Raw genomic sequence first — 23,056 nt, 5'->3', positions numbered from 1 at the left:
GGAACGGGACTCCAGGGCACCGGCCTCGCTCCCTCCGGATCCTGCTCCTGTCGCTGCTACTCCCTCCCCAACCCAAAAGAAAACTCGGCTTTCTCCTCCAATCACGTCTCTACCATCTTTTAGGATCCCAGGTAGGTATGGAGCTGTGCTCAAAACATTAACACAGACACTTGTTGCTGAGCTCAGTGGAAACCGAGTTCCTTCCAGCCCAAAGGAGTCTGTGAGGCGTTCACCTTTCTCTCGAGGACCCCCGGTTCTCAAGGCCCAGGCTTGCTTTGTGTCTCCTCAGGGGAGGCGTGGAGGTTTGATCAGACAAGAGCTTGTGTATCAACCCACTGCATTCTACATCGAGATCCAGATCTGGGCAGTCATCTCGTGAATCAACCCCACGGCTCCGTGCGGGGCTGGCTCTTCTTGCTGGGTCACCCTGTCCAGGCACAAGGGACCAGATGGGTGGGTGTGGGGCCCAGGAAAATGGCGGAGAAAAGCTTCTACATGAAACAGAGATGAGCTAAACCTTCTCAGCACCTGAACAAAGGGACATTTCTACTGGTCAGTTTTCTAGTCTTTCCCATCTCTGGTATTGAGTCAATAATAAGCAGGGGAACCACAGTGCCTGGAGGTTCCCACTGTGACTGAGGATCTTGCAGAGCTGGGCCAGTGCTGGCTGTGCTGATGACTGCACTCTCTAAGCACAGAGCTCCACGGGCTACTGAACACGCAGACACACGTGATTTCACGTGAAACTGTCAAGTGTGCAGGCCTGGTGCTGTTTGCCCAAGTCCTGGATGAGGAAATGAGAGGTTTACAGGGGCACCAGTGAGCTCTGTCCACCTGGGTGCGGCCTGGAGCAGTGGCCTGCCTCACTAGCCCCTGCTGAGGAAACAGGCAGAACCTGCCACACTGGGCCTTTCTCATCAGCCTTTGCAGGGAGGCCTGTCTTTAGGAGCACTGACTTTCTGGACACACCTCCAGAATCGCCCTCCCACCCTGGGCCTCTTTCCCACCCGATGCCTCCATCCCAGGCTGATCACACCTCCCGAGATTAGAAGGAGCGAGCTGGCCTGTGCTCAGATCTCTTCATTTTCCCATCTCTCCCACTGCGCAACAGGATAGTATTTAAGGCCACACATCACAGGCTTTTCAAAAAAAATAAGGTTTCTTTATTGTCTTGGATGCAAATATAGTTTTAAAAATGCATTGTAGTGTTGAATACAGCTGGTGGAAACGTGCTTTTTGACAGCAGAGCATCAGAGGGGCGTACTCAGGGTGACGTGGGCCAGAGGGGTCCTCTGGCCAAACCAGACTCTTCTCTGGTTTGTTCTTCAAACCACGAGGTGGAACCGTCTCCTCAGAGGAGCCCTGCCACAATCACCAAAGCTCACACCAGAAAAAACCGCCGTTTACACAACAAACTGAACCTAAAAAAGGAACAGAACATGGTGCTTCCGCTGTGAACAAAATCAGCAAGCGAACCCGCTTTCCTTTCCTGGGCTGTTCGAAAAAGATTCAGCTGGAGAAACGGGGGCACTGTGGGCGGCCCGTGGGGGGCGGCGTGGAGCTGTGGGGCCCGGGCTAAGCCCTTCCTGCCTTTTAACTGCAGGATGTAAACTCTATGGAAATGTACAGAATTTCAGTTTCTCCCAACCCTCCACAACCTCAACTCTTGAGACCACCAAATAACTGTTAGGAAACACAGAAGAGAGTCCTTCAAATGAGCTACACCCGGGTTCAGAGAGCAGAACCAACAGTGTGACTGGGGCATGGAGGTAAATTCTGACACATGATTGGAGGGGGATTTCACAAAAACAAAATTCCATGAAGTAAACACGGACACGCAAGCTTGTGCAAGTGCACACGCGCATGCGCACTCTCTCTCTCTCTCTCTCACACACACACACACACACACACACACACACACAGAGTCAACATTCAACGTGAAGAGTTCCCTTTTCTTTCTCGAAGGTTGATTTTTTGCAAGCCCTGACAAGCAAAGAGTCCCATGCGGTAGCCAGGGCGGGCCAAGACCTCAGAATGAAAAGCCCACAGCTGCTCTGTCCTCACCCACTCTGGAGGCCAGCCCTGGTACAGGCATGGGGGTGGGGGTCCTAAAACGCTTTGTCAGCGTTCCTGGAGCCCTGGTCAAGCTTCCCATGTGCCCCATGTATGTCCCTCACATCACAAAAACCTGTCCAGCTGCCCAAGGCCACGGAGTCCACCGAATGCCACAAACATGCTGCTGAGCCTCAAAGCTCTTCAACCTCCCACCTTGCTGTCCCCTCTCCCCTGACAGGTGTGCAGACAAGGTAAAATCCTCCAAAGCAGAGATGTCGAGGGCCCGGAGCCACACGCCACATCTCCGTACATCTGTGGCACCCTGGCCGGCCACCACTGCACACGCTGCCTGCCTGGATCATGCTGTCCAGCTCTCCTTTCCCTTCCCCAAGGAAATGCTGGGCCAAGCTGAGCTCCAAAACGGGTGGGTTCCTCTGGGGCCAGGGAGCAGGTGTCGAGGGAAAGGCCACTTTCCCATCAGAGGGAAAAGAGAGAGGCTCAACTCACACCCAGGGTGCCTGCTAGGAGGCCTCAGGCAGGAGCCAGGCGACAAAGGAAAGGGACAGCTGAGGGCCAGCATGGGTGATGAGAGGGGCCCTCCAAGCCTTCCCACGTCAGAGCCAGGGTAAGGAAAGAGCTGGATTAAAGCAAAGTCCATCTGCCAGTGCAGAATCAGGCCCGCAGCACCCCAAATTCCCCCCACACAGGGGTCCACTGGCCCAGGACAGGCCCAGCTCCACTCCCATGAGTTCTGAGAGCATAATGTCCTGTCCAGCAGACAAGACCTCACCATCTTGAAAACTTGAACCTGCCACCTCAGGTTCACCCAGAGGCCAGCTAGGGCCTTGCAGGAAGGGGCCTTGCCAGTTCCCGGCTACAGCTCCCCTCTGAGAGAGGCCCTTACCTGTACTCCAGCTGCCGGCGGGGCCAGTCAGGGCTCTGCACAGAGATGAGGTGGGTGTGTGAGCCCCCCACCCCAGCAACAGAAAGAGGTGCCGCATGCCATTGTGCCACTTTATCTGGGCAGGGACTGGGGGTGTGATGCCCTCCAAGAATCCAAATTTACATCCCTCTTAGCCAGAGCAGAGAAACCTTAGGATTGACTTCTAGAAAAGGGAGTGTGGTCAGGGCCCATAGGCAGGAAATGGGAGGGCTGGCTGACCACTGACCCCACTCCCCTGGCCGACGGCTCCGGGACCATGTGCAGCACTGGGGGGCCTGCTGCTTTCCAGCCCCTTCCCCTCAACCAAACCCAATGTTGTCATCAGCGCCAATGGCCAGCACTGCCGCTGCTTCCTGCAGTAAAATCCTCCAAAGTAGAGACGTCCTAAGAAGGTGGCCAGCCAGCCCACCCAGGGTGCCGGATGCTGTGTGGCCTGCCGGCCAACTCCAAGAAAGGCCCTCAGTAGCGCCTGCCCTGCTCTGGGGTCTCCCACCCACCACGGAAGGCAGCAGTGCAGGGCAGGGGCTGACAGCACAGGGCGATTTCTCAGAAACCCGCCAGGGATTCCAGCAGGACTTCTGGTTTTTCTTTTTGGATTTTCTATTTTTTTCTTTTTTTTTTTTTTTTTTTTGAGATAGGGTTTCGCTCTGTCACCCAGGCTGGAGTGCAGTGGTGCAATCTCGGCTCACTGCAACCTCCGCCTCCCAGGTTCAAGTGATTCTCCTGACTCAGCCTCCCCAGTAGCTGGGATTACAGGCGTGCACCACCACACCCGGCTAATGTTTTGTATTTTTAGAAGAGACAGGGTTTCACCATGTTGGTCAGGCTGGTTGTGAACTCCGGACCGACCTCAGGTGATCCACCCACTTTGGCCTCCCAAAGGGCTCAGATTACAGGTGTGAGTCACCGCATTCGGCCTCTGTTTTCTTTTATTTAGAGGCAGGGTTTTACTCTGTCAGTCCAGGCTGGAGTACAGTGTGGCATGATCATAGCTCACTGCAACTTCTAGGCTCAAGTAATCCTCCAGCCTCAGCCCCAAGTAGCTGGGACCACAGGCACTCACTGCCACACCCACCCGGCTAATTTAAATTTTGTTTTGTAGAGACAGGATCTTGTTATGTTGCTAGGGTTGGTCTCCAACTCCTGAGCTCAACTAATCCTCCAGCCTCAGCCTCCCAAAGTGCTGGGATCACAGGCAGGAGCCTCCGCGCCCAGCCAAGATTGATTTTCTTACTCTCCAAAGCGTCAGCATTTTGAAATTTCTTTTATGAAAGTGGGGGCAAGAATCAGGGTGAAAATGAGTGTAAACAAAGCCCACCCTGAGGTCAGCTCCCACTGGAGGCGGCCAGCAGAGTGGCCTCAGATGTCCCTGCACCTGGCCCAGGAGCCCAGGACAGGGGTCAAATCTAGGCCCCTTGGTCTGGCTGGATTCATCAGGCAAGATTTGAAAACAAGAAAACCTCTAGAACAAGAAACAATCATGTCTGCAGCAGAGATACGGCACTGTGGCCCTATGGCCATGGCAATCGTGAGCACCAAGAGAATGAGTTACAGAAATATCTCCAATACAAAGACATGCATCTCCTGGACAGTGGACAGTTGCTGGGACACACACACACACACACACACACACACACACCCCCTTCAAGGCTCACACAACCTAACAGCCTTAAATACCTGAAGAAACAGAATCATGACATTAAGTCAGCAGAGGGAGAGGTAGGCCGAAGCAGCAGGAGGCCAATTTTATATCCCACAGAGTTTAAAAAGAATGAATCCCCAGCAAGGGGTGGGGAGAAAGCCACTGACTTAGGAGAGTTCTTGGCTCAGCCAACCACTGCGGTTATCTACACATTTTACAAAGGCACGGAAGTGGAGAAGGGCTGCACTCACGACCCTCCCCAGGGCCCACACAGCTGGACACGGTGGCCTCTTCCTTTTTCCCTTCTGGCCTTGGTGGAATTCCTACCACCGTGGCCTCTGCCTTTGGGACATTGCCTTCATGCTTATCCCCGGGTCAAGGATGGAGTCTGTTACCATTTCCCAGGGGAAATTCCAAGGACCAGCCCAGCCTCATCTTATGTTCACCCCAAAGGAAGGTGATCTGGAAAGCCTGTAAACACATGCTCTGAGTGGCTGAGTGGTGTCACCAAGCTGCTTTTGTGCAAGGCTGAAGCACAGATAAGGGGGCAGGCAGTTGGCCGGAGGCCTGAACTGGGGAGAGACCCCTGCAGGCCTGCAGGAGCCAGGGAGAACCTCCAACTGGATCTAAACTTCGGGGACAGCCCGGGGTGCCCCTCTTCACACGACTCTCAGGCTCCCTCAAAGCCCTTCCCAGGCCCTGCAGGCAGAGAGGGAGGGTGAAGAGAGGCAGAGAGGGCAGAAGTCGCCTGAAAGCCTGGGCTCCGAACCCCTCAGCAGAGCTTTAAAGTGCGTTCTTTCCACGAGGAGGTACCCTCAGCCGGGCTTCCTGAGTGCTGGAGAGAGTGCCTGCCCCTGCAGCTCCCTGCAGAGGTAGCCGGAAAAGGGCAAGGACTGAGGCTGGGCCAACCTCCCGCTGCAGGCTCAAAATGGCCCCCAGCCCAGCCATGCCTCCACCCAGCCCTGATCTGGGTAGATTCTTTGCTGTCTGATCTGAGAGATGCCTAGAGACAGCTCTGAGGGCTGACCACCGCAGAGTGCTGCCCGCCAACATTGTTTCCTTCTCCAAACACAAGACAGGACAGACTTTTGAGTGTGGGGGCATCCTTGGTCTGAGAACTGTCCTGGTTTGGGGAACCCAGCTGAAAGACATCAGACAAGATGACAAGGCTGACAGCAGGATATGGAGTCTGATCTTTCGGACACTAGAACTTCAGGGTTCTAAGCTCCCACTGGACACGCTTGACCTGTCAACAGCTGCAGCTGGAGACAAGTAGAGAAGAATGGCAGAAGGGCCATGGTGGTGAGGTGACATTCGAGAAAGTCCTAAGCTGAGTCCCTGTGGATCCTGCAACGTCAGGTGGAGCTAAAAGGGGACTGATGAAACACACCCAGCAGGGCCTCTCAGCCAGAGCAGCCACCGTGCATCACACACTTCCATTCTGGTCCTGTGTGTCCCACATCCACCGTTTCTGCACATATGTGTCCTGGAGGCTCTCTGAAGAAGGCACTTCCTCCTGGCAGCCTGCCATGCATAAGCCTGAATAGAAGCCCAAGTCCATCCACGAGGGCCAGGCATTGTCAAGAGTTGAGGGGAGAAAGAAAGATGCCTTCCGACTGCCCCACGGGCAGGCCAGAGAGTGGAGCAGGGCATCAGGCAGAGGCATGCATGTAGACAGGACGTGGCAGGAGGGACAAGGCTGGGCCTCAGGACAGGAGCAGGCCCTGTCACCCTCATCCCATCGCTTCTGCTCACTGGCGCCAGGCCTGGCAGGCCACCAGCAGGGCAGGACCAGCACGGCCAGCACTTCCCTTTTGTCTGGGCTGCCCCAAGGGCAGAAGAGGTTGGTGACTGAGGTCACTGAGTGAGAGAGTTCACAGCAAGGGGTTCCCGAAGGCGGGCTATTGCTGTCAGCAGGCCCCAAACCTGCTTCAGACCTGAGCATGGCCTCCCGACGCCACGGTGGGCCAGCAGAGTTGGAGAGAGGCCCCAAGGCTGAGCGTCAGGAAGGGCTGGGGGGGCGCAGCCCACTCTCCATGAGCAGGGAAGGGTCTCCTGGCATCTCATGCGGCTGCATGCCAGCTAAGCAGCTAGGACTCTCCCAGTCTTTTGCCGATCCTGGTGACGGCCTTGGATGCCTGCTCCGGCAGCTGTGCCGGGTCTGTGAGGATGGAGGTGGAGGTGCTCAGCTGCCGCAGCGTGTTCAACACCACTGCAAGACAGAAAGGGTCAGACACGGGCAGTGACACAGAACCACCACACACCACACACCCGGTTTCGTACCTACAACCCATGTGGGAATGCTCAGACATGGGGCAAGTGGCAGCCGCTCTGGACTGCAGGGAGGAGTGCTGGGGGCCTACGCCAAGACCTGGGCACTCACCCCTCTGCCTCCAGAAGCCTCCCCAAATCCTAGCAGGAGCTGCCGTAGGCGGAGCATCCTATGCTGTTCCTGGTGCCACGGGGCTGCCAGCTGTTCTGATATTAAGCTTCTATAACCTTAACATACAGGATCATCTTTGCTTGTTATTATAAGAATTACACAAGAAAACACACTTGAAGGCACCTGATACAGGGCCTGGCAAATAGTGGGCACTCGATCCATGCAAGCTGGGTCTGAGCAGGCTGGGAGACATGGGAGGGCAGGAGCCTCCCGCCCCCACTGGACGCTCCTGACTGAGGGCCTCCTGGACAGCATTGTGCCCCTGCCCTGGCCCCACCTGGTTGCCTGCAATGGAGTCTGGCAAACACTGTCCTCAGCCTGGGGCCGTCCTCCCTCCAGGACTAGCATGAAGCCCCTCACCCTGGCACTGCCCCACTCACTTGGCCTGAGGATGGGCAGGGAGCAGTGCTGGTCCAGCCAGGACAGCGCCGTCCGGTGCAGCTCCTCCAGGCTGCTGGTGGACACCATGCCCTTGAATGACTCAAACAGCGGCTTGATAATTATGCTGAACTGCAGTGTGTGGTTAAAGAAAAGGCAGGCACAGAGAAGGGCTGGGGACTGCAGACCTGAAGGTGGCCGGGCTGGCCTACTCCTTTCCCCTGGGGCTGGAAAGCACCTGCCCACAGAGAATGGATCACTGGGGAAAAGGGGGAGCGATCTCTAGGCAAGGTATGTCTTCCACTTCACGAAAACACTCTGCTCTAACTGTATCTGGACAACAGGGCCAAACACCAAGCGGGCAGGGGGCAGGGACACAGAAGGTCTCTAGTCTGGAACAGGTCCTAGCACAACCACGTGATCAAAATCATTCTTACATACAGTGGCAGGAACATCAGAAGCACAGAACAGGTGGAAAGGCAGAAGCCAACCGGGCATGGTGGCTCATGCCTGTAATCCCAGCACTTTGGGAGGCTGAAGTGGGTGGATCACTTGAGGTCAGGAGTTTGAGACCAGCCTGGCCAACTTGGTGAAACCCTGTCTCTACTAATAATACAAAAATTAGCCGGGCATGGTGGTGGGTGCCTATAATCCCAGCTACTTGGGAGGCTGAGGCAGGAGAATCACTTGAACACAGGAAGCGGAGGTTGCAGTGAGCCGAGATTGTGCCACTGCACCCCAGCCTGGGCGACAGAGCAAGACTCTGTTCTCAAAAATAATAATAAATAAAGGCAGGAGCCATCTGCCTGAAAGTGGTGTTTGCCTTCTGTGTTAAATGCAAAAATGCATGCCAGTCTCCTAGACCATCTTAGTGAAGGCCTGAGGCATGTTTCCTCTTGGACTTTGATCAGGACGGCGCCCACAGTTCCCCCACCCCAGCCTGATGATGGGGAGTGTGCCATTTCATCAAAGAGGCTCCAATTCATTCCAGATGCCACCCAGCTCTATTAATGACAGGGATCAGGACCAGGGCAGGCAGTAAAACAGCAACACAGGGAATCAGAGCTGGAGGCTGTCACCTGTTCATTTAAAAACTGCCTCTTATGGCCGGGCATGGTGGCTCACACCTGTAATCCCAGCACTTTGGGAGGCCAAGACCGGGGGGATCACCTGAGGTCAGGAGTTCGAGGCCAGCCTGGCCAAAATGGTGAAACCCCATCTCCATTAAAAATACAAAAATTAGCCGGTCATAGTAGCGTGAGCCTGTAGTTCCAGCTACTCAGAAGGCTGAGGCAGGAGGATCACTTGAGTCTGGGAAGGTGAAAGCTGCAGTGAGCTGTAACTGCACTACTACACTCCAGCTTGGGTAACAGAGTGAGACCCTGTCTCAGGGGAAAAAAAGATACAAACAAAAACACCTGCCGCTTCCCGCACACACAGGTGCTGTGCCTGCCCTGCCCGACAGCTGCAACTGGGATTCTCTCCTCCTGCACGACCGTCACCGCTGACTGTCAGACCCGAGCCTCAATGCCGCAGCCAACCCAACACATGTGCTGACTGTTTACTCAGAGGCAGGGCAGTGGCAGGGTGGGGAGTGACCAGGCAGGAACCACTCCCCGTAAGAGCCATGCTGCCACCTGGAAGGCCAAGTGCAGGGTGGCCTTGGCCCAAGAGCCCCCAGAGGTGGACAGAGGTGGACATGCTCCGTCAGGCTTCAGACTGGGCTCTGCCACTCGGTGGAGGGAGTCCTGGTTTCCGCCTGTCACAGCAGGGGTGGCACTCACCCTCCCTGTGGCTTCAAGGACCAAGCTGGCTGCTGCCAGGCTTTGTGGGACCACTCCTCCTTCCCCTGCATCTTCTGCAAGTGGCTTTAGCATTGTCCTGATTTCTTAAGGACCTAGAGAGCGAAGCCCACCGTTCTGCCTCCTTAGCCCTTCCTGCAAAGCACCCTGAAGCCCCATCAGCAGCACCAGCCCACACAGCAGGCCAGGCCGGACCACTCTCTCCCGAGATAGACACTAGCACTGCCTGTCGTGAGGAGCTCGCTGACAGGCATTTAAAGAGTCTTTCTAAAGTAACTACAGTGCCAAGGTCTGTGGCTTCAGTGCATTGGCTGGGGGCGGGGAAGAGCAAAAAGAAAACCCAAAGATACAATCCAGAACTTCCAATTCTGCAAGGTCCGGCTTTTCACGTATTCGTCAAACATGTCTCTCATGTGATCAAACTGGCGCCGGGTGACGGGGACTCCCGTGGCAGGGAGCAGCTGCTGGCAGGAGCTGAAATGACAGGAGCCGTGGGAGCTGTGGAGCAGCCAGTGGCCAATAAGGGCCTTGGGACACAAGATGGACAGGGCTGGCCCAGTGCCGTGCTGCAGCCAGGCACAGGGAAGAGAGGTCTGTGGTAGGAGGGTGACAAAGAGCAGAACTACTGCAGCAAAGAGACATCGACCAGTGACGAGGCCACAGGGTCCCACCACCTCTGAGGCGGGCCCTGCGTGGGGTTGGGGTGCCTGGTTGGAGCCCCAAGGCCCAGAAGCTCACATGATGGTGGCATTGAGCTCCTCGATCTCCTCCCGAAGCCGCCGGGCCTCCTCCTGCATCTGGCCCCTCTCCTGCTGCAGCTTGGTGATGTACTCCACGGTCTTCTGCAGTGTGATGGCATGACTGGTCTGCAGAAGGGGCAGGTGGCTGGAGGCGGCACCCACAGCCAGCAGGCCTGCCACCAGCAATGACCACGCAGGGAGCACGTCTTGCCAGCTCCCCTGCCCTGCCACGGCCCACACTCTTGGCAACTCACCAGCTTGGAATTGTTGGAGATGAGGCTGTTGAGCATGTCGAAGCACATCTTGATGTTGAAGCGCCTTTTCTGCTCAGCTGAGATGTGCTTCATCTGCCGGTTCTGCTGGAGAACCCGCTGGTCACTGAGACAGGCACATTGCAGGCACACTGCCCACCCCTCCTCACTCCCTACGCTGATGCTGGGTGCCCAAGGGCCAGGGCTAGAGAGCTACGTGGGAGGAGGGCATGACAAGAAGCTGAAGGCTCCAATGAGGAGCCGCGGGGACAAGACGGGGAACCATAGAAAACCTGCTCTGCAGAATGGAGCACAGCCAGGGCTGGGAACCGCGGGGCTGCACGGGTGCATCCCAGGTGCTGCAAGCCCTGCCTTCCCCACCCAGCCCAGCCTTGGTGGTGGCCACACCCTTCCTGCAACTGATGCGGTACCTGCCATACTACGTGGACTCAGCATTGGTTCCCCGGCTTGGGGCCTACCCAGAAGCCTCCAGCGGGCCCACCGTCCCCACAGGGCTGGTTTGTGGGATGGGGCAAGGAGAAGCCCATTTCTGATCCACCCCTGCCTGGGCAGCTCTGGCTGGGTCTGAGGTCTCCCTTCCAGACAGACACAGCTCCTTGATGTCCTTCTGCACTCCTCTCCCCTCCTCCCAAGGGAACCAAGACCCAAGAGAGACATGCGGTACCTTTAGTGCAGCCACATTTTTGGGGTCGGATTTCCCTGAGCAGTTGTTCTGGGGAGACTGAGGACTGGGGCTCTGCTCCGATGCACATGGAGAGGCCTGCCCTGAGTTTGGGCAGTCCCGACCTGGTAAGGACAGACTCCTCTGAGGGACGGGGGACGGAGCCCTGGCCCCTCAAAGCCACCAGGAGGCAGCCCGGGGTCTCTGCAGGGTTATGAGGTGCTCGCTGCTACCCATGTGCTGCACTTGGTTCTTTAAACTGCACACACATGCTTCCTTAGATTTTTCTTATTCACTCCCCAGAAATTTTAAATTCATAACAACAACAAAAACACCCTTAACCCACACAGAACACGATGGAGCCACCCTGTGTGACGTGTTCCAGTCACTGGTGTCACTTTAGGAGATATTTCGCAGGTGGGCTCCTTATTATTATTATATTTTTAAATTAAAAAACATTCTTTATAGAGCCAAGGTCTCACTATATTGTCCAGGCCGGTCTCAATCTCCTGGGCTCAAGCGATCCACCTGCCTCAGCCTCCCAAAGTGCTAGGATTAGAGGAGTGAGCGACCGCGCTTGGCCCCAGGTGGACTCGGCCTTCTTGGCCCATCCCGCTTTACTGTAACAAATGCCTCAGCTTCCTTTCCTCTCTGTTGGATTATTTTCCCCAAACTCCCCGTGAAGCTGTACAGCAGGCTCTAAGTTCTGTGTTCTGAGACTCCAGAGACCAAGGCAATGGTTGGCCCTAAACTCTCCCTCGATTATTTGAGGGGCCTGACTCCCAACTCTCCTGTGTTTTTGTCTTTCCAGACTGAAGAGTCCTTATTCTCCAAAGCCTGTCCTTGGAAAAGGCCCCTGCTGGCCGAGCCTGCTAAGTCAGAGACCCTCCCTCATTCGTGTGTTCCTGAGGAGGGAGACAACTCTTCGCTCACAGAGTTCCAGGAGCAGTTACACCATGCTTTTGTTTGTTTAAAACGGAGTCTCGCTCTGCCGTCCAGGCTGGAGTGCAGTGACTCCATCTCAGCTCACTTCAACCGCCATCTCCTGGGTTCAAGTGGTTCTCCCATCTCTGTCTCCTGAGTAGCTGGGACTACAGGTGCATGCCACTACACCCTGTTGTTGTTGTTATTATTATTATTATTAGGTAGGGACAAAAAAAAATTTATTTTTATTTTTCGCCATGTTGGTCGGGCTGGTCTTGAACTCCTGACCTCAAGTGATCCACTTGCCTTAGCCTCCCAAAGTGTTGGGCGTACAGGCATGAGCTACTGCACCCGGCCTACACCATGCTTTTATTTAAGAAAAGAGGCCATTTCCATTTCCCTTCCTGGCACGGCAGGCATTTGAGGGAAGGGGCCCCATCTGCTTACACCCTCTACCAGCAGCACAGCCTCGGGCAAACCATTCGTCCCTGACCTGGCCTGCTGGCTCCTCAGATGTCCCTGGGCAAAATCAGTCCTGCTCTGACTGTCTCACCCCTGGATGGCCCAAGAGTGGGCATGGGGCACAGACCTGTAGTGCAGAGACCTGCTGGGGAAGGCCATGTTGGTGCCCAGATGAGGCTGGGTGGCTTCTGTGGCCACAGCAACCCCAGGCTGAAGTTCCCAGAGACAGGAACCCCAGGGCTCCTCAATCCCTTCTCTGGGTGAGAACAGCAGCTCAGTGCCAGGCCTTCGTGGGCAGTCAGCTGGGACTCCCTGAGCACACTGGTCACCTACACGGCCACGTGCCCATTACTTTTCGCCCTGCCAGTGCCACCACAGGTCATCCTGCCACCCACAGAGCATGTTCCCAGACTGTGTTACTGGCAGGCTTATAAGACCTCACTGTATGTTCTAAGCCCAGGCTCCGTCCTGAGGACCCAGCAAGCGCCCCCCATGATCCACAGCAGGCCCAGTTACTTCCCTTGTGATGTCCCAACCATCCTGCTGAGTGAACACTCACTGGGCCCTGTGACAGTGACCTGGGGGCTGCCCCCATGCAGCTGGACCTGCTCGCCCTTCCCCAGGGGGTCTTGCGCTGTGCTCGGGAAGAGCCGGGAGATGGGGGCAGGCGGGCTGTTCGTGCCATGGCCGAGATCTGTCACCAGGATGCTGCTGTGGAACTCCGGGACCCCAGGAGCCTGCAGTGACATGGGAGAGAGGTCACCCCCGACCGCTGATGCACAGCAGGGCGGCACACCCATCGTCTCAGGTGAGGGCTGCCCAGGAACAGGGTGAGAAGGACACGGCGGGTCTGTCCAGGGCCCTCCTCACCCTGGCGATGGCAGCAGGTGCGATGACCACGTTGGACTGGGACACCGTGGAGGCCAACATCCCTTCTCTCTTCAGAGGCCCTGACGTCATGATCACCGCTTGTGGTTGTCCTGAAAAGGCAGCTGCCAGGACAAGGAGGAGGTTCAGGTGCAGCCCTGGGCCACAGGGCTTGGCCCACCCTGCAGAGGCTGCCTCTCTGCCAGTGAGACAGCTTGTTTCCAACTGCAGGGGACAGGAAGACGAAGGCACCAAGGCACCTAAAACTTTGTGTGACTTCTTGAAGGAGATATGTTATAGAACCAGTAAAGAGATAGCCAGGACCATGTGTTTTCACATTGTAGGTTGTGACTAACTTTAAAAAAAGATAGAGAGGCTGGGTGCTGTGGCTCACACCTGTAATCCCAGCACTTTGGGAGGCCGAGGTGGGTGGATCACCTGAGGTCAGGAGTTCGAGATCAGCCTGGCCAACATGGTAAAACCCCGTCTCTACTAAAAATACAAAAGTAGCCAGGTGTGGTGGCACATGCCTGTAATCCCAGCTACTCAGGAGGCTGAGACAGGAGAATCACTTGAACCCGGGAGGCGGAGGTTGCAGTGAGCCAAGATTGCGCCATTGCACTCCAGTCGTGGCGACAACAGTGAAACTCCATCTCAAAAAAAAAAAAGAAAAAAAAAAGAGAATAGAGACTGGGTGCGGTGGCTCACACCTGTAATCCTAGCACTTTGGGAGGCCGAGGTGGGCAGATCACCTGAGATCAGGAGTTCGAGACCAGTCTGGCCAACATGATGAAACCTCATCTCTACTAAAAATAAAAAAAATGGACTGGGCGTGGTAGCTCATGCCTGTAATCCCAGCACTGTGGGAGGCTGAGGAGGGTGAATCACAAGGTCAGGAGTTCAAGACCAGCCTGGCCAACATGGTGATGCCCTGTCTCTACTAAAAATACAAAAAATTAGCTGGACGTAGTGATGGGTGCCTATAATCCCAGCTACTCAAGAGGTTGAGGCAGTAGAATCGCTTGAACCCGGGAGGCGAAGGTTGCAGTGAGCCGAGATCACACCACTGCACTAGAGCTGGGTGACAGAGTGAGACTCTGTCTCAAAAAACAAACAAACAAAAATTAGCCGAGTATGGTGGCACACACCTGTAATACCAGCTACTCGGGAGGCTGAGGCAGGAGAATTGCTTGAACCCAGGACGGGGAGGTTGCAGTGAGCCAAGATTATGCCACTGCACTCCAGCCTGGGTGACAGAGGAAGACTCTGTCTCAAAAAAAAAACAAACAAAAAAAACAAAAAAAGATAGAGCACAGAAAATGGACTAGATCATGGACATGTATTATTTAATGCCACTTTTGTTTCATTTAAGTGGTTGTGTGTGCATGCGCGCACATGTGCACACCAGGGTGGGGGTGGTGGTCACAAGTTTGAAAGCCTTTGGGATGGGAAAACATCCCTCTGCTCTGGGTCAGGGGGAGCCCCACACCGAGTTCCCCCACCTGGCTCACCTGGGGCGATGCAGGTGTTCTTCAACACCAAGGACACGGGCTCTGGTTTGGGAGCAGGCACTATTTTGTGGGGCTGCTTAGGCCTGCCCCCAGTCAAGGATACAGGTTTGGGGTGCACAAAAGTTAACCGTGGCTGAGGAGGCCGGGGGACAGGAGACAGTGCCAGTCCACAGGGGGCCGCTGATGGGGCAGGGTGATGGGTGGTGATCACAAGGCCCTGACTCTGGCTGAAGGTGGTGGCAGAGGCGTCATGGGTGAGGGTGGCGGAGGCCGTGTGGGTGATGACAGACGGCACTTTGCTCACTCCAGCAAACTTCTGTGGCTGGTGGAAGGTGGGTGGAGCTGGGGGGTTCAGGGCAGTGGCAGGAGGAGGAACTAACGGTAACACGGGGGAGACAGGTGGTGGAGCGGGGCTGGGAGACAGCAGGGGCATGGTGAAGACGGGGAGGAAGGGCTGTGGGACACTCAGTGGTGGCTCTGAGGGACCGAAGTCCGTGGGCTGGATAAACGGGTCCTCAGCCCGGGAGGTGTGTTCACAGCTCTGCCCGTCCACGTGAGCCAGGGGCGGGGCGGTGGGGGGCGCGATGAGGCTGTCAGGCAGGCTCACAGTGGGGAGGGCGGTGGTCTGCAGGACGCTCTCCTGAAAAAGGAAAAGAGGAGCCAGGAAGCAACACTGGGGTCAGACAATTCCTTTCTAGCACTGCACACTGCCAAGTCCAACTACACAGGCCAGGCGCTAGGACAGAGGCACAAAGGCCATGTCTCCATGCCCATGGCTGCTGATCTGGGGACAGGGATTTGTGTTTCCCTGCGTGTCTGCGGGGGTCTTGTTTCCATTAAAAACTAAGTAACTCAGAGCTCAGATAAGGCAACGGCCCTCACACAGCTGGCTAGCAGCCTGGGAATATCTTGTTTCTGGAGTCCAGCAGTCTCCCAAAGTCTCTGCCATCTTCTGTTACTGAGCAGGGGTAGCCTGGACTGCAGCTGCTCAGGGCTCCCCGAGGACAATTTCACGTGTCAACTGGTCATCAGGCCACCTCTTCCTAAATAAGAAAAGCTACGAGGAATGGTTCAGATCCCAGTCTCTGCAGTAGAAATTCTTCCTGGAGCCTGTTTGAAGATGATGCCAGCTTACCAGTATCTAACTGGTCATGGGCATAAGCATGAGGGCTCCATAAGGACAAAGAATGGTACCTCGCTCAGCTCTGTAGCCCAAGCACTTGTAAGCAACTTTTTGGATTGCTTAGTAAAACGTGAAAGAAATATACAGAAGATATTTTTATTAGTAATCCATGCTTTTCTTCTCTGTCTAGCTAATTCCATGTTAATTAGTCGGAGCAGAGCTAGCTGCACATAGGTTACCTGGCACTCAGGCAGGAGCATACCTGGACCGACAGAGTCTCCCACCCATGGGTGCTGAAGGATGCTGTCAGAGGGCTGGAATCGTGCCTCTGCACATTAGCACTGGTGTAGCACCGCTTGACGCTTTGCTGGTGACTGTGTGGCTATGTCATTAGCCTTGCTCCGGCAGCAAACCTTTGATGAGTAGCCCTGTGCCTGCCAGCCCCTTCCCCCACCCATCCCCCAGCTTCCTCTACCTGTGCAGGTGGGTTGTTGGGATCTGGTACAGGTGCTGAGGCAGATGCAGGTAGCATGGAGCCAAAAATGGAGCGGCTAGAAGAGAAGAGGTCTGAAAAACAACAGCAGGGGTCTTCTGAGCTCAGTGTGCCCAGCATTTGCTGGAATCAAGACTCAAACAGGGCCAGGCATGGTGGCTCATGCCTATAATCCCAGCACTTTGGGAGGCCAAGGTGGGCGGATCTTGAGGTCAAGAGATCGAGACCATCCTGGCCAACATGGTGAAACCCCATCTCTACTAAAAATACAAAAATTAGCCCGGCGTGGTGGCGCATGCCTGTAGTCCCAGCTACTCAGGAGGTTGAGGCAGGAGAATGGCTTGAACCTGGGAAGCAGAGGTTGCAATGAGCCAAGATTGCACCACTGCACTCCAGCCTGACGACAGAGTGAGACTCCCATCTCAAAAAACAAACAAACAAAAAAATGGTGCCAACCACCATGCCTGGTTGGTGCCACCAGTGGTCCCAACTACACGGGAGGCTGAGGCGGGAGGATCGCTTAAGCCCAGGAGTTAGAGGGTGCAGTGAGCTGTGTTCTTGCCACTGTACTTCAGCCTGGGCTACAGAGCCAGGCTCTGTCTCAAAATAACAAAGACTAAAACAGGCTGGGTGTGATGGCTTACACCTGTAAATCTAGCACTTTGGGAAGCAGAGGCAGGAGGATCACCTGGGCAACATAGGAGACCCCGTCTTTACAAAAAATGAAGAAATGAACTGGGTGTGTTTGTGTGTGCCTGTAGTCCCAGGTACTCAGGAGGCTGAGGAGGGCGGATCACTTGAGCCCGGGAGTTCAGGGCTGCAGTGAACCACCCAGGTACTCAGGAGGCTGAGGTGGGAGGATCACTTGAGCCAAGGAGTTCAGGGCTGCAGTGAACCATGATTGAGCCACTGCATTTTAGCCTGGGTGACAGCGCAAGACCCTGTCTCTAAAAAAAAAAAAAAAGACTCAAACAAATCAAGGACTAAACCCCTAAAGCCCACATGGCCCAGGGGGTGCCATGGCCAGAGGCATTACCCTTAGAGACACCTTTTTTTTCTGTAGAAAGGGGGCTCTGGTTGGAACCACACATGTTGGCAACTATCCTGGGCTCTGAAACACTCCCAGGCCTGGCGTTTCTGCTGCTCTCACAACAGCAGGGGCTCAAGGACCCATCTAACTGCAGGGCCTTGGCAGGGAGCTGGCTGTGTCGTCAGCGCCCTCTGCTGCTTCGAGGGAGAACTGCTTACGGTCACGGCTAAAACCAGGACCAATTTCCTTGCTGAACAATGTCCCAGAAAAACTTCCCAGACCTTGCAGTTACTACAAAAAACAGTTTAGTTTTTTAAAAAATTCTGTGCTCGCCCCCTTGCCCATTCTACCAAGTCTTGCTCTTAAAGGAAGGCAGCAATCTGCTCTGTGCTGGGCTGGGGGAGATGCAGGCAGCCATGCTCTGTCTGCCTCTGGTCCTCACCCTGGAAAGGCTCGAAGGTGTCCATGAAGTCCAGGTTAGGCTGCAAAGGAATCAGTCCCGGCTGGATCATGTCTGCATTTCCCAGATGTGCTGCAAGAATCACAGAGAGAGGAACCATTTTGTCTTCTCAGACAATGTTGCAGGAACATAAAAAAGGCCTGGAACAGACTTTCCTGGCCCTGCTCACATTCTAGAGTCTTCCAAGGAGCTGGCTGGGATTTCTACCTTCTCGTGGGTTCGTGGCCATTCCGAACCCTCAGAAGGCAGGAAAGTGTTTTTGCCAGGAAGGTAAAATTGAGTATCAGGGAATGGACACCCCAGGAAGCTGTGAAGAGCTCAACAGAGAACAGAGACCTCCCCCAACACTGTTCTAATTTTCAATCTTAGGGCTCTTCCCTGAGGGGTTAACTGGAAGACTGAATGCCACCAAGGTGAGGGGTCACACCCGGGAGTGCTTCCGATTTTCTTTAGTATGAGTCACGGCCCGGCTGCCTTGGCTTAGGCATGGCACATGTCCCCCGTGAAGGGAACAGCATCCGAAATGTGCCAATGACTCAGACTAGACCCTGCTGCTATCCTCCCACCATGGCACTACGGGAATGGCAGCGGCCCAGTAGGCCCACTCTGCAGACCCACCCACTCGCTATGTGCAGCCTGGATGTCAAATGAGGCCAGCCATCCTTCCCTTCCTTACTGCCTGCCCCCAACCGTGATGCGCAGCAGCTCAGAGACGGCCCTGAAGGAACCCTGGCCCAGAGGAGGCCTGGCAGAGAAGGAAGCGGCTGGCTGTTCAAAGCCCAAGGCCCTGGTTTGGGTTACCTATTTCCCGGGGATTGGGCCAGGCCACCGGCTGGTGTGAAGAAAGCGTGGAGAAGAGGGTGTCGCTGAATTCCGACATGAGCATGTCTGTGTCCAGCAGGGGGTCCTCCTCCATGGGGACGGGGGTCTTCCATCCATCCCCGTGCTTGTGCCAATATAGCATGTCATCGTCCTAACACAACACCAACATGGGGGAGGAAGCATCAAAGAGTAACTGACAGTGGGACGAAGAATTCCCACACCTGTCAGCTGGGGAAATTCAACACAGGGCTGCCCCGTGGAAGTGAGGCAGCAGGGTGGAGGCATTCGGAGAGTGGCTCCCTCCAGCCCACCCAATGGAGAGCTGGACTGCTTCTTGAGCCATTCCTGAGACTCCAGGGAGGGCCTGCCACCTTTTGCAGGGCTCCCCGGTGGGCCACCGAAGTCCCTGCTGTCTCGTGTCAAAGTGGAGGTCCTCAGAGCTCCCAGGCTCACCCACCTGGACCAGGCTGGAGAGGTCCTCATCCTTGTGCTGCTGTAGCTGTGGGCAAAGGGACAGGACACGGTGGTCACCAATGGCCCTAGGAGGGCCCAAGGGCTCTAGAATATACACAACTCTTGGGGAGGCAGGCAGGGGTCCTGCTCACACCATCCCCAGGCCGATGCCTGCACAAAGGAGACTCCCACCCAATGCACAGATGGAGAAACTGAGAGCAAAGATGACCTGACTGAGGCAGGCCATCGCCTGGGCTAGTCTGGCACACTGGGCCCCAGATTTACTGCTTGATGCTCCACATCCAGGTGGGGCGGCTGTGGAGCCTACAGCCTCGGCCAGGGCTCTGAACCAGGGACTCTGCCAGCTCCCTCCCTAGGCGGGCTGCCTGAACACTCCAGCCAGATACCCTTTTCTTGAAGTAGGTTCTCCACTTGTGATACTCCCGGATCACAATCTCGATGCGGCTCTTCCAGTACTTCCCTTCCGTGGTGATGGCCTAGGACAGGGACAGAGGCCAGAGTGAAAAGACGGGGTCTGCTTGATCAGTAAAGCTCAACTGGTGTACCGAGAAGTATCCGGCACTACAATCAGGCCTCAGGCAATCCAGCTGGAAACCCCACGGTGGCTACCACATCACTCAGAAAGTACGTCCCACTTCTGCTGTGCCACAGCAGGCCCTCTAGCTAACAATGCGCTTTCATCTCAAGACCTAAGGCATCCAAAGGCCTTGGGGGCACGGTCCTGAGGCTCTGACCAGGAGGACGGGGTGAGAGCAGAACACTCCAGCAGAGGAAGCAGCAGGGGAACGCTGCAGAAACTCCCGAGTCCCCCATAAATGCTCCTTCCCCACAGCCTCTGCCACATTCAAAGGGCAAAAATGAACAGCCAATTCCAGGAAGTTTCACGTGGAATGTGCCCTCTAGGAGCCTCTCATCCAACCTTCGCGTGATGCCAGCGTGGATGCCTGGCATGACAGCCTCCGAGCTCTAGAGGTAAGGAGCCCCAGCGCCTGGGGCTGCCTCACTTTCTGATCTCAAGGTCCAAATCACCTCACCTACAAACACTCTGTGTGTGTCCCTGACAGCGACAGCGAAGATGCTTTTCTGTTAAAAAGAACTGATTACAATATTGCCATACCCAACAAAATGATATCCCTTGATACTGTCTAATACCAGATTATACCTGTCTCAAAACTGCCTTTCATTAGCTTACCTTCTAAATTCCCCTTTATCGTTAACAGTGAGACATGCCTAGACAAAATTAAAGCAACGCAGAAGAGTATGCAGTGAAGAAAACATCCCGCCCTCATCTGGCAGCCCTAATCCTACTCCCCAGAGGTTCCTGAAGTCTCTTAATAAAGACACGTCTGTATATTTTTCTAGACACTTCCTGTGCATGTATAATCACACATAGACACACACTTTAAAAATTAACAGAAAAGATATTAACCCCCTCAGTCCCTGGGCCAATCCCTCTGAGAAGGGGGAGGCTCTGTAGCCTGGGGTTGCCAGAGGCCACCAGCTCCCAGGCCTGGCCCCTGTACTCCCCTCTGCAGCCTCTCCTGCAGGACTAGCCCGCGGTGAGCTGCTCCTGGTAAGGTGCTGGTATGTTTCCATTCTCAACCACCCTTGGTCACTGCCAAGTACCTCCGGCCGGCGGTGCTCATCTACGTCCACAGAGCCGTCTAGGGGCGTCACAAAGTGGCACACAGGATTCTTGCGCTTCTCCAGATCTGAGCAGAGAGAGGGTGAGAGTCATACCATGATCCAGACCCCTGAGGGAGCCCCAGCCTGTCTGCCGCACCCCTTCCCCAGGGCGGACCATATTCCCCGGTACCCTTTCCTTCTCCTTCCCTAGGAAAAGGAGATTTCAGGGGAATAAAGGAATCCAGGTGAAAGGGGAGGAATCCGTCAATAACGCCTCAGCCAGAAAGGCAGTGTGGCTACTCAGAGAAAGGCCAGCCCAACACAAGCCTGCCCCAGCACACTCATCTCCCGAAGAAGCTGCCAGGTCCACGACACCCGGGCTGGAGAGAGAAGGCCCGTGCCCGAGTCTTCCTAGGCCTGCTCCCTGACTCTTCAGATGCCACCCCTCTGCTGGGCCTGATAGCCAGTAAATGTCCACTCCCCTAGGACTTGGCTTGGGCTTCCTGTCTGCACAGACTGAACTTCTGTTAGAAACACCAGGTCTCAGGAGCAGACTCTAGCCCCTGGGTGCCCAGGCCTCCAGGCCATGGAGTTCTGACCACCACCGGAGCCTAGGCTGGGCGGCACTTACACTGCATGTACCAGGCCCGCCAGATGGCATTATTGAGCCGGATCTTGTCTCTCCACTGTAGCTTCAGGCCCTTGAAATTCTTCCACTTTGGAGACACCAACTTCCCACTGAAAGGCAAGGCAAACAGGGAGACTCAGTGATTACTCTGAAATTGAAGTGAAACTACAAAGTGCCACCCAATCATTCCAGGACCAAACTCCTGACTGACCCACCCCCAGCCAGACACCGGGCTTCATGGAATTCAGGTCACTGGGGGATTTCTTCAGAGCCACACAGGGCAGGGCGTGGCGGGGATGCTGTCAGGGTGCGGAGGGCAGGACTGGCCGCAGGGGTAGCGACTGGTGTGCGCGGCGGCAGCATGTGGGGTTCACCACATTCTTCCACCTACTTTGGCATATCCTACAAATTTTCCATAACTAAAAATTAAAAGAAATCTGTTGACCACAGAGTGAAACCCAGGCTCCTGTGACCTGGTCGTGGCCCGCCTGCTTTGCCACCAGCCCCCACGAGGCATTCACAATCCAAGTACCTGAGCATCCCACTGGCCTGAGTGCCTGCAGGGCAGGGCCCCTCCTGCCTCCCAGAGCCTCTGACATGGTCCTCACTCATGATGTCCCTCCAGTCAGCCACCTTCTAATCCTTCAAGATGCTGCCCCTGACACCATCTCCTCTGAGCCGGCCTGGCCTCTCCCAGCCTGCGGCCTATTCCTGCTGGGTCCCTCTGCTCTCCTCCACTCTGGGACGGTCTCACAGGAGCTCTTATGTAGCAGTATCTGCACACACGCGCCTTTCCCTGTTGACACTGCAGCTGCTCTAGGGAAGACTGTTAGGTGGCTTGGCACATAGTAGGGGTTCAATTAACAATTCTTCACTATATGTCAAGAGCACTCGTAAATCCAGCCTCCGTGGTGGCACAGCCGTCTTGGGCAGCTCAGTTTTCCAAGCCATCTCTGGGCAGCCGGCATAGGGTTTCTCTTTTTCAGATGGCTTGAGATGGGCAAGGCACTATTTCTGGCCCATATCACAGTGGGGCTGTGGAGGTTTGATCTGACCACAGGCCACAGTCCTGACCCTTCTCCAGTCCTACTCAGAAAGGCCACGTGGCAAGCCAAAATTTGCCAACAATAGTTGCAGCCTTCACAGGAAGCGCCTGAGCAACAACCATTCCGTGAACCTGGAACTTGCCCTGGAAGGCAGATGCCCTGGCTGTGCCGCTGGCAGGACCCTTGTGCCTATCCCCACCCAAACCCCCAAGGAGCCCAGGCTTTGGGCAATACAGGCCAGAAGGTTATGACACCCCCAGAAAAATGTCACAGTGCATCCTCTCAGCACACAAGAGACACGCAGACGGCCGGGCGCGGTGGCTCAAGCCTGTAATCCCAGCACTTTGGGAGGCCGAGACGGGCGGATCACGAGGTCAGGAGATCGAGACCATCCTGGCTAACACCGTGAAACCCCGTCTCTACTAAAAATACAAAAAACTAGCCGGGTGAGGTGGCGGGCGCCTGTAGTCCCAGCTACTCCGGAGGCTGAGGCAGGAGAATGGCGTAAACCTGGGAGGCGGAGCTTGCAGTGAGCTGAGATCCGGCCACTGCACTCCAGCCCGGGCTACAGAGCAAGACTCCGTCTCAAAAAAAAAAAAAAAAAAAAAAAAAAAAAAAAAAAAGAGACACGCAGACAGCAGCAGCTTCTGTGCA

The 23,056-nt window shown here is 55.3% G+C and overlaps 1 protein-coding gene across 3 annotated transcripts in view; it reads right to left on the bottom strand.

The window, feature by feature from the left end:
* Window positions 1-3,580: 3,580 nt before the first annotated feature.
* MLXIP (MLX interacting protein) overlaps window positions 3,581-23,056 on the bottom strand; it is a 68,475-nt gene continuing 48,999 nt past the window's right edge. For 2 of the 3 annotated variants that reach the window (XM_015153014.3, XM_028830022.2), the window contains exons 2-17: window positions 21,360-21,466; window positions 20,729-20,814; window positions 19,489-19,578; window positions 19,086-19,127; window positions 18,608-18,779; window positions 17,789-17,878; window positions 16,299-16,390; window positions 14,701-15,340; window positions 13,193-13,314; window positions 12,882-13,059; window positions 10,940-11,061; window positions 10,258-10,359; window positions 10,002-10,129; window positions 9,614-9,737; window positions 7,464-7,593; window positions 3,581-6,852 (exon numbers count right to left, since the gene is read on the bottom strand). In XM_015153014.3, coding sequence (XP_015008500.2) covers window positions 6,731-6,852; window positions 7,464-7,593; window positions 9,614-9,737; window positions 10,002-10,129; window positions 10,258-10,359; window positions 10,940-11,061; window positions 12,882-13,059; window positions 13,193-13,314; window positions 14,701-15,340; window positions 16,299-16,390; window positions 17,789-17,878; window positions 18,608-18,779; window positions 19,086-19,127; window positions 19,489-19,578; window positions 20,729-20,814; window positions 21,360-21,466 — 2,347 coding nt within the window. In that variant the 3' untranslated portion in view covers window positions 3,581-6,730. Of the gene's footprint in view, window positions 6,853-7,463; window positions 7,594-9,613; window positions 9,738-10,001; window positions 10,130-10,257; window positions 10,363-10,939; window positions 11,062-12,881; window positions 13,060-13,192; window positions 13,315-14,700; window positions 15,341-16,298; window positions 16,391-17,788; window positions 17,879-18,607; window positions 18,780-19,085; window positions 19,128-19,488; window positions 19,579-20,728; window positions 20,815-21,359; window positions 21,467-23,056 lie in introns of all 3 variants that reach the window. The other variant, XM_077955491.1, reaches the window with a different exon arrangement.

This window comes from Macaca mulatta, chromosome 11 (assembly GCF_049350105.2).
Source record: "Macaca mulatta isolate MMU2019108-1 chromosome 11, T2T-MMU8v2.0, whole genome shotgun sequence".
Lineage (NCBI taxonomy): Eukaryota > Metazoa > Chordata > Mammalia > Primates > Cercopithecidae > Macaca > Macaca mulatta.
This window is presented reverse-complemented; position numbering and strand designations above follow the sequence as displayed.